A 9307-nucleotide genomic window follows, 5' to 3' on the forward strand; every position below is an offset into this window, starting at 1 on the left:
CTACAGATTCCTGTAGTTCTTTAGCTCTGTGTAATATTTACAGAGCCCCCATTGAGGGGTTTTCTGCTCTGATAATACACATACTGAAACATAAATTGTTGTCTGAGGTGTCATTATCAGGATCATACAGATGCTTTCCATTCCTAGACAGAATTTCACTGATTCACACTCCCTAGCCCTAGCTTGAGCCGTGTGCCTCCACCCCTACCTTCTTGTGCCACGCTCACCACAAACTCTAGGTCCCCGTCTGACAATGAATCGTCATTGCTCTGGATCGCTTGAGACACTTCATCAATGAAGGTGTCAACGTCATAACCATTATTGGACCTCAAAACCACCTGCACATCGCTAACCAGGGAGGGCCCCCTCAACACCACATTCAGCACACTATCAGCCCGTGATACATCAATAGCCCTATTTATAACACTGGTTAGACGTTCCCTAACAAGTGCAGGAATCTGTTCAGGGTGACTATCGATGTTAATGTCTCTAAAATGAATAGGCTGTCTCAACTCTAAAGCATCAAATGTCGGAATATCCCTGACAGTAATTAAACCGGCACCATGCTGAAGACCATTAGGACTGGGGGGAGTGTTATCTGTAGACCCGTCTGTCAGACGAGGGTACCAGGGTCTGCTGACCGGTGACGTGCCCCAGACAGGTGGTGACTAAATCAGCATCACCAACACCAGCAACACCAGCAACATCTTCAGCATTACAATGCATACCATGATCATCAGAAGGTACCAGGGTCTCCTGACCCGACTCGTATGAAGGACCAGTGACGTGCATCAGACAGAGAGGTGCTGAATCAGTGTCAGCATCAACAACAACAACAACAACTTCATCATCATCTGCAACATCACATACAGCCCTCTGATCGTATGCATGCTAAACGACTGCAACACCGGGGACATCAGGCGACAGAGCGGAGCGTTTAGCCACGCCGACTGTTTTTGGTGGTGGATGAGTGTTTTTTGCACGCATCTCAACAGCCCAGCGTGAGAATTGATCATGTGACATTGTATTCATTGTTGAACCATTATCAGCAGCACCGCTATACAGGTTATCACACCCTGCCATTTTTGGCTAAAGAGGTGGAAAACAGATTTTGTGAGTCTATTATGTAGCCGGTTAACACGAATGCGATACATCTATCTGATGAGGAACAAGTCTCAGAGTCACTCTTGTATGCAGCACCAGCTAGCAACTTAAGCATAGACAACTGCTTGCCACCCTTCCGGACCAGATCAACAGAAGGAGGAGTAGGAGGAGTGACATTGGGCGTATACAAAAGCGACCTCTCGCGCACCGCCTCAGCCGGCGGTGTGGTGTCCTGACTGTACAACAACAAATTGCCAAAGTTTATGGTAGGAAAACATACAGCCACATCACCTTGAGATGAAACAGCCGCATCCTCCTGCTCGCCTCGAGTTGAATCAGATGCTGCGGAATCCTCCTGAAGATGCAGTGCCCATGCTGTAGTGTCCTCCACCTGAGGACACGTGAACTGTAGCTCCCCCTGCTGCTCCAGAAAGTGTGTGGCGGCTGCAGTCTCCGCTGCCCTCTCCGACACCCACAGCTCGGTCTCCTTATCGAGCAACGGTGTCGCTGTAACATGTATCGGTCTTCTTCTCCTTCTTCTGCTCCTCCTTCTTCTTTGCGGATCTTGCAGGGGCGGCTCTCAGTCTCTTGGCCGGATGAAAATCATCTAGATATAAACACCGAAAAACCAACTGGAAAGTATTTAAAACAGTGTTATAAACAACCCGTTTATTTAAATGTGTTGAAATGCACTTTTTATCAATCTCATACCCTCACTATCATAATCACAGAGCTGTTTGCGAGGCGTTATCACACTCTCACGATGGAGATTTGACGGTACGGGGAGCTCGTTCTTCCGACCGGCGTCACTGGACGCTCCGCGACTCTTGAGCGGCTGGGTAGCACCGGGCCGCTGGGGCTTCCTCCCGTCCCTCCGCTCACTGAGCTCTCGACACCCGCTACATTACTAGATTGTATAAAAGATAATCAGCTACACCACCCCCGATAAAACAATACTTAGTCTATTTTTTAATATAAACCCACCAATCACATGCATACTCACCCTGACTGTTTATTTCAGTTAAAATAGCGTGCTCTCTGCGTCTCTTTAAAGACAGGCGGCCTCCTTGCGGCCCTCCAGGATTTTCTGTAAAGCACACCAACAAATTGTAAAAATCACGAGTTTCTGCTAAGCAATGATCCTACTTTAAACACGAATACATATCGGAATAACTCTCACCTTTATCACACAGGTATGCACTGCTACGTTTATCCGACTCAGCGCTGGAGCCTGTTGAGCGGACCATATTTCCGTTAGAATCACCTCAGTAACAGGCACAGACCGAAATAAAATATATTATAAAAATTATAAAAGAAGGATACATACCTCCAGCAGCTGCTGCTGTATGTGGAGAATCCTTATCCAACAACGAAATGGTTGCACCTGATGGAGTCACGCTATTTTGAAATACATTGTATTCAATGCAGACGATCTGATATATTATATACGATCTATTAAATCGAGGAACAGAGGACACACGTACCTGATGAAAAGATCATCATGGTTGTTCCCGACAGTTCTCACTAATAAACAAGCGGTAGAAAAGGCTCCCATGCGCCTTCTGCAGGTATTTAAATGCCCGCGACACGTGATACACACAGACGCAACGGCATTCACGTCAGCACACCGCATCCCACAAACAACGTCATGACCAATAGGAAAATAGCGCCGCCCGGTGAGAGGAGAGCGTGACGTCGATTTTATGGTTTTATTGTTTTTATGACTGTCATAAAAAACGATCATAAAAAGTGACCCCTCCCGCCTATGCCCACAAGTCAAACCAAATATATGCTACTGTAAAGGCAGATGGCCGCCCAAACTGAGCCTGGTTCTGCTGGAGGTTTTTTCTTCCGTTAAAGGGAGTTTTTCCTCTCCACTGTCCAACTGGCCAGAATGAAAACAGAACTGCATTTATGACATGTACAAAAAGAGGACACATGACAATAAAGTACAGAAATACTACTATCAATCTGTGACAGCACAGGTCGCAGTGAAGCCTTAGGTGTATGTAAAGAGTGTATAAGAGTAGATACTGTACAGCTAATATGAGATTTGTTTAATGCCTAATGCCATGTTTTTAGCCAGAAATATTATTGTGGAAGCTAGGCACTGTGTTTTTATAATAGTGAAGCAGTACAGCTGCAAGAGAGACGTCTTCACTAATCATGGTCAAAGGAGGAACAGGAAAGACAAAAACTTGTAGTTGAAATGCTGAATGAATAGTGGATGTTTTTTTTTTTTTTACTTTTTTTAGCACAACAAACCAGAGTGTTTTTTCAACAACACGTACAGGAAAGGGTCATAAGTGACTATTTTCCTATGTATTCATTCTTTTTAAGGATAAGAAACTGTGACTGAACTGTGATATTATCATGTTAAGATGGTATTCACAGTTAACATCAGTTTTGCATTCTCAAAAATTCCACCTATATTCCCAGTGTTTGAATACCCTGAGGGATTGTATCTTGAAAGGTCATTTCAAACGTCACTTGTGTCATTAAGATAACAGGTAACCTTTTACCTATAATTAGTCCATAGCATTTTGTGGTTCACAGTATTTTATTTACATTATTTATAGGGTGATAAAAATCTTTAATAATTTTTTCCCATAATGTTTTCATTGTTGTGTTTCATTTCGAATTGCAGAGTATAATGTACAATATTGGGTGTCTATAGAGCTATACCATAACTCACATGAAATCTAGTAATGCTAGTAATAACTTAATGCTAAAGTTATGCTATCTTCATCATAGACACATGCAGTCAGAGCAGTTTTGAGCTAATTAGACTATGCTGAATTATTTTCATACAGTCATTATTCTGAAAGCTGATCAGAACAAGCTTTAAAAGAAAATGGAAATAAATAAATGGTTTCAAATTTAAAACCAGTTGAACGTTTCTGCCATCACAGTTCAGCATCAAAACATGACCAAAGGAAAGAAGAACAGAAAGGGAAAGCATGCCAACAACAAAACTTTTAACTGTATTTTCAGCCAAACCAGTTATACTCACAGGTGATAATTGTAAAGAGTGACAAAATCTACATGAAAACATCATTGAAAATAAAACACTATAATTTGGATTTCCTGTCTGTTGTTTATGTGAGTTATGAATATGCTTTGGTGTAATCTTAAATTCCGCAAAATCCAAAAACAAACCATGTACCATAACAGTATGGTGCCAGCTGAAAGGCATCAGAACACATGACATCTAAATGAAAATGAGATAATTTGGCCCAAACATGGGTGAAAAAAATTGCCTGAGTGTCAGAGCCAGGCATTGCAATGGCTTGTCTGAGGTTTGACTAAATCTCATTTTAAATTCATGTTTGCATAATTTTTTTACCTATAAATGAATCCATAGCATTTTTTGCCACTGCTACTTTGACTTTCTGTAGTATTCAAAATAATTCTAAGCTTCTCTTTTTTGGCTTTTATATTTAAATGCAAAATGTTAAATGTATATATGAGAGAGACAGAGTGAAAATTAAAAGGATGACACTATACACTGACATGCTATGCTGTTATGCTACATATTGCTGTATTTCCACAAAACTCACAGTTTTGAGTTAGTAAAATCACCTTGAAATATTTTTCCAGAAATGATCATTTTGAAAGCTGATCTGAACCAGCTATAAAAGAAAGCATAGATAAATGGATTCAGCATTGAATTTGAAAAAACCAGCCAGTTTAGAGTTTCAAGCACAGCAACTGGTATTGACATGATAAAAGACAGAAAGGTGACACAAAAAAAAAAGGGAAACCAGCACATCAAAAAAACTCCCATAACTATAGCCAGAGTTTTGGTGGCTTTTCTCTCCATTTTACTGACCGTAGCTCCAGACTTTGTGTTCTGGATGCTGCGTGCCTGTCTCTGTGCAACAAGGAGAATTTTCAAGTAGATGCACAGCATAATGATCACTGGGAGATAAAATACAAAAATGAAGCTCATAATGTTTGCAGTTACATTAACTGAATGTGTTTCAACTTCTGCAAAAGAGAAGGCATTTCCAGTTATGACAGAAACAGTCCAGCTCACCAGGATCATCACTACAACAGCATAATGATTTATCTTAGTTCTATATGTCAGAGGCTGACACACTGCATAATACCTGTCAATGGAAATACAACATAAGTTCATAATAGAAGATGTGCACAATGTTATATCAAAGCTGCTTCTTAATTTGCAGAAGAAGTTTTCATGATATAGGCATGAGCTGAGAGAGACCACCATGCTGAAAGGAAAGACCAGCACACCAACGAGCAGGTCAGCCACAGCCAGAGAGAGAACAAGAGAGTTTGTAACAGTGTGGAGCTGTTTGAAGTAAGTTATGGAGATTATTACCAGGAGATTTCCACATACAGTTACAGCAGATAATGAGCCAAGTACAATGTGTAATAAAACAAACAGCACAGATGGGGTGCTGTTCACTATGTAAGAGACATTGTGCATTCTGTAGGAGGGATAGATGTCATAAGCAACATAACCGGATTCTATTTTCATGGTTCTGCAGATGATTAAAATGAGATTGTCATTTATGATTAATAATATTGTCAAACTTAAAAACATGCCTTTAGTTCAGCCTAGCACAAAGAGCATTAGTTTTCTTAAGATTAAACTAGATATTTTCAGTTCATATTAGCTCTCGAGGCAGTGTTATACCATAACTATTTATTTACCCTCCAGATATTCCATGCGTCAGTGCTAAACAGTGTTTCAGATACTGTAACAATGTGGGGCTTAGACTTCATATTTATCAGTGATTGTCTCATTACCCAAGTATGACAAACTCAATATCCAATCAGACGTGAGTGGTAAGGACAAAGATAAACATCAAATATTCAGCATGTGTGTGTGTAACTGTACTTTTGACCAAGACCCAGAATTTATATTTGGAGGAATTAATGTCACCATGCCCTAGTTTTACCTTTGCATATATAAAAATGATTTTCATTATAATGTTCAAAGCTACGCTAAAGTCCCAGTCAAATAAAGTTCATTTCGTCTGCCTGGGTGGGATTTTTGTAATTGCTTTTAGTGTGAGTAAAGCATTTTGCTTGCCAATTTTGTATTTTTGTGTTGATGTGCACCTCGTTCTTCCCATCCGCCTTACATTTTTTTTGTTTGTTTGTTTGTTTTTATCACCCTCAAGCAAAGCCAGAGCAAGTGCCGTTTTTTTTTTTTTTATTCAGATACTTAGATAAATGATGAATGGTTGGAAGCAGGACCGAAGATAGTAGCAGGATAGCAGGATATCATACCTGAAGATGGACAACATTGGTTCTGTAAACAGCTGTATCTCTTTACTGGTCCAAATCATGTTTGAAGGGCCTCGGTGATCAACTGTGGTTACCATTTTATTTTCCTTTTATATGCTTTAACGACATTTGATTTATACTCACTCACAGTATCACTTACAGTTGCAAAAACAATAATGGCATTGTTTGCAGTCTCCTGGTTTTATGCATAAATTGGTCATGAAATATAATGTGCTCTCACAAATATCAACAAATATAATATTTTTAAGCTAAATTAAAAGAAATAGTCATGATCTTTTATTTTTTTTAATTAAAACACATTCATTAAATACACAAAGTGATGGTTGGTTTGACCTGTTCTGCTGTTTTTAGTCAATTTGAGCCTGTTTCTTTCCTTCAGCTATTTGAAAACCCTCAGCTTGTTTTAGTGATTCTTTTCCCCCTCAATTTACAAGCATACCAAAGTGTAAACACTGATCAAAAAAAAGTGTGACTGCCTAGGTTAGGCATTAGCTGGTCGCTCTAAATTGCTGATAGATGTGAATGTGAGTGTGAGTGTTTGTAGCTGTAGTTCTCAGCCCTGTAAACGACTGGTGATCAGTCCAGGATCTGGAGCCATACTTATATTTAGACCTACAGGTAATTTAAAGTCACCAATCAGCCTAACCTGCATGCCTTTGGTGAAAACAAGGCAATATGCAACACTTAGACCCACATTCCACAGATTCAGGACCAGTTCACACTCTTCCTGCTTTCTCCTGACTTGGCATTTATGTAAAACGGGAATTAAATGGCATCGGTGCTGCCCGTGTTAATGAAGGGGTAATAAGCGGTGGTCCTTCACTTCCAAACTGATACCATTAGCATTTTAGTACCGGCAATACTGTGTAGTTTTGAAGGTGTGACAGAAACTGTCACTAAGCACACTAAGTACAGAGTGTGAGATCACTGGCTAAGCACAGCCAGGCTAGACATTTTATAACTTACTATGACCAGAATTGCATGCAAAGGAGGACACTCTTCTTGAGATGAAGGCACATTAAAATAAAACCCATAATGGGTTAAAGAGCGGTCAACCATCTTCCAGATTATAAGAGACCAGAACTGTGTTAATCCATCTTTAAGACAAGGCACTAAAATGGGCTTAAAATATGGTCAACCATCCTGTTGTTATCCTCCTGCCCACAGACATCCTTCAGACATCTTAGAATTAAGAAACAAATACTTATAGTAAGATAAGTGTAAGAATATATGTAAACAATTGAACAGAATAAAAATTTCCTAACACTGTCTATAAGCTGCATTTTCAATTTCTCCTACTACAGGCTAGGCCACGGGCCAAAAAGAAAATGCACGCTGCGTTCGATCCCATATGTAGCACAAATTTCAGAAAAATGCCATGCTTGATATGATGAACAGGTGTCAGAACACCCAGTACATTGCATCTTGCTGCATGTGTGTAAGAGCTCTTTTGGCTGCACAAGGATGACCTACCCACTATTAGTTGGCTGGTTCTAATGTTGTGGCTGATATGAATGTGCCACTTATTATGGCAGACATGATTATATAATTTTTTAGAACACTGAACATGAGTCAGAGGAGTTTTGAGTTAGTAAAGTCACCCTGAAGTATTTTCCCAGAAATGACAATTCTGAAAGCTGATCTGAACCACCTGTAAAAAAAAGCATAGATAAATGGGTTGAGCAAAGAATTTGACAAGGCAAGCCAATTAAGTAATTCTAGCAAAACAAGTGGCACATAAACATGACTGAAAGAAAGAATAGTGGTACAAAGATAGAAAGGAAGCCAGCACATCAGAAACACTCCCATAACTATAGCCAAAGTTTTGGTGGCTTTTCTCTCCATCTTATTGACAGTAGCTCCAGACTTTGTGTTCTGGATGCTGCGTGCCTGTCTCTGTGCAACAAGGAAAATCTTTAAGTAGATACACAACATTACAATCATTGGAAGATAAAATGCAAAAAGAAGCCCCATAATGTTTGCAGTTACAATGTCAATTATACATGTTTCACTACATAAATTATGGGTCGTTCCTAAAATCAGAAAGCCAAGTCCAATTAGGACAGCAACACCCCAGCTCACCAGGATCATGGTCACAACAACGTGATGATTTATCTTAGTTCTATGTGTCAGTGGCTGACACACTGCATGATATCTGTCAACAGAAATACAGCACAAGTTCAGAATAGATTATGTGCACAGTGATACATCAAAGGTGCCCCGCACTTTGCAAAATAAACCATTGTTGTAGCGACATGAGCTTATAGAGAATTCCATGGTAAGTGGATAAACTAAAACACCAACAAGCAGGTCAGTCACAGCCAGAGAGAGAACCAGAGAGTTTGTTGGAGTGTGGAGCTGTTTGAAGTAAATAATGGAGATTATAACAAGAAGATTCCCACATACAGTTACAACAGACAATGAACCCAGGAAAATATGAAACAGTGCACATAGTGAAGAAGGGTTGCTTGACAATAGGTAAGAAGCATCTATTTTGTAGCAGGGATGTATATCTGAAAACACATCAGACCTGTTGTTGCTGATTTTCATTTTCATGCTTGTGTTCCTGCAATGCAGTTATCTCTATATCCAATTAAAAAAAAATAAACATGTATTAACCTCGGGTATTTTACTTACAAAATATTTTCAATATTTATGCACAGCTCAAAATTCTATGATCCAAGCTCTACATACAAATTTTCATAACATACCTTTTAAATCCTGTAGATAGTCTGTGCAACAATATTGATGTATGGCCTTGATTACTCTGGCACTCTGCAGTGTTTAGATTTACAATTTATCAATTTTTATCTCATTACAATTATTAATTATATCTCTTGTCCAATCAAATCTAGGCTTCATCTTGTGTAATGGCATAACAACAGAGATGGTTAACTGTCAGGATCTGTTTTTTTTTTTTGTC

General features: G+C 39.5%; 1 protein-coding gene and 1 pseudogene across 1 annotated transcript; both read right to left on the reverse strand.

Annotated features, from left to right (window-relative positions):
• Positions 1–4660: 4660 nt before the first annotated feature.
• On the reverse strand, positions 4661–5608 carry LOC113137535 (trace amine-associated receptor 1-like). Its single transcript, XM_026319258.1, has one exon. The coding sequence runs from the start codon at positions 5606–5608 to the stop codon at positions 4661–4663; it is 948 nt and encodes a 315-aa protein (XP_026175043.1).
• Positions 5609–7956: 2348 nt separating this feature from the next.
• On the reverse strand, positions 7957–8940 carry LOC113137408 (trace amine-associated receptor 1-like; annotated as a pseudogene).
• Between the last annotated feature and the right edge of the window lie 367 nt (positions 8941–9307).

This window comes from Mastacembelus armatus, chromosome 24, assembly GCF_900324485.2.
Source record: "Mastacembelus armatus chromosome 24, fMasArm1.2, whole genome shotgun sequence".
In the NCBI taxonomy this organism is placed as follows: Eukaryota; Metazoa; Chordata; class Actinopteri; order Synbranchiformes; family Mastacembelidae; genus Mastacembelus; species Mastacembelus armatus.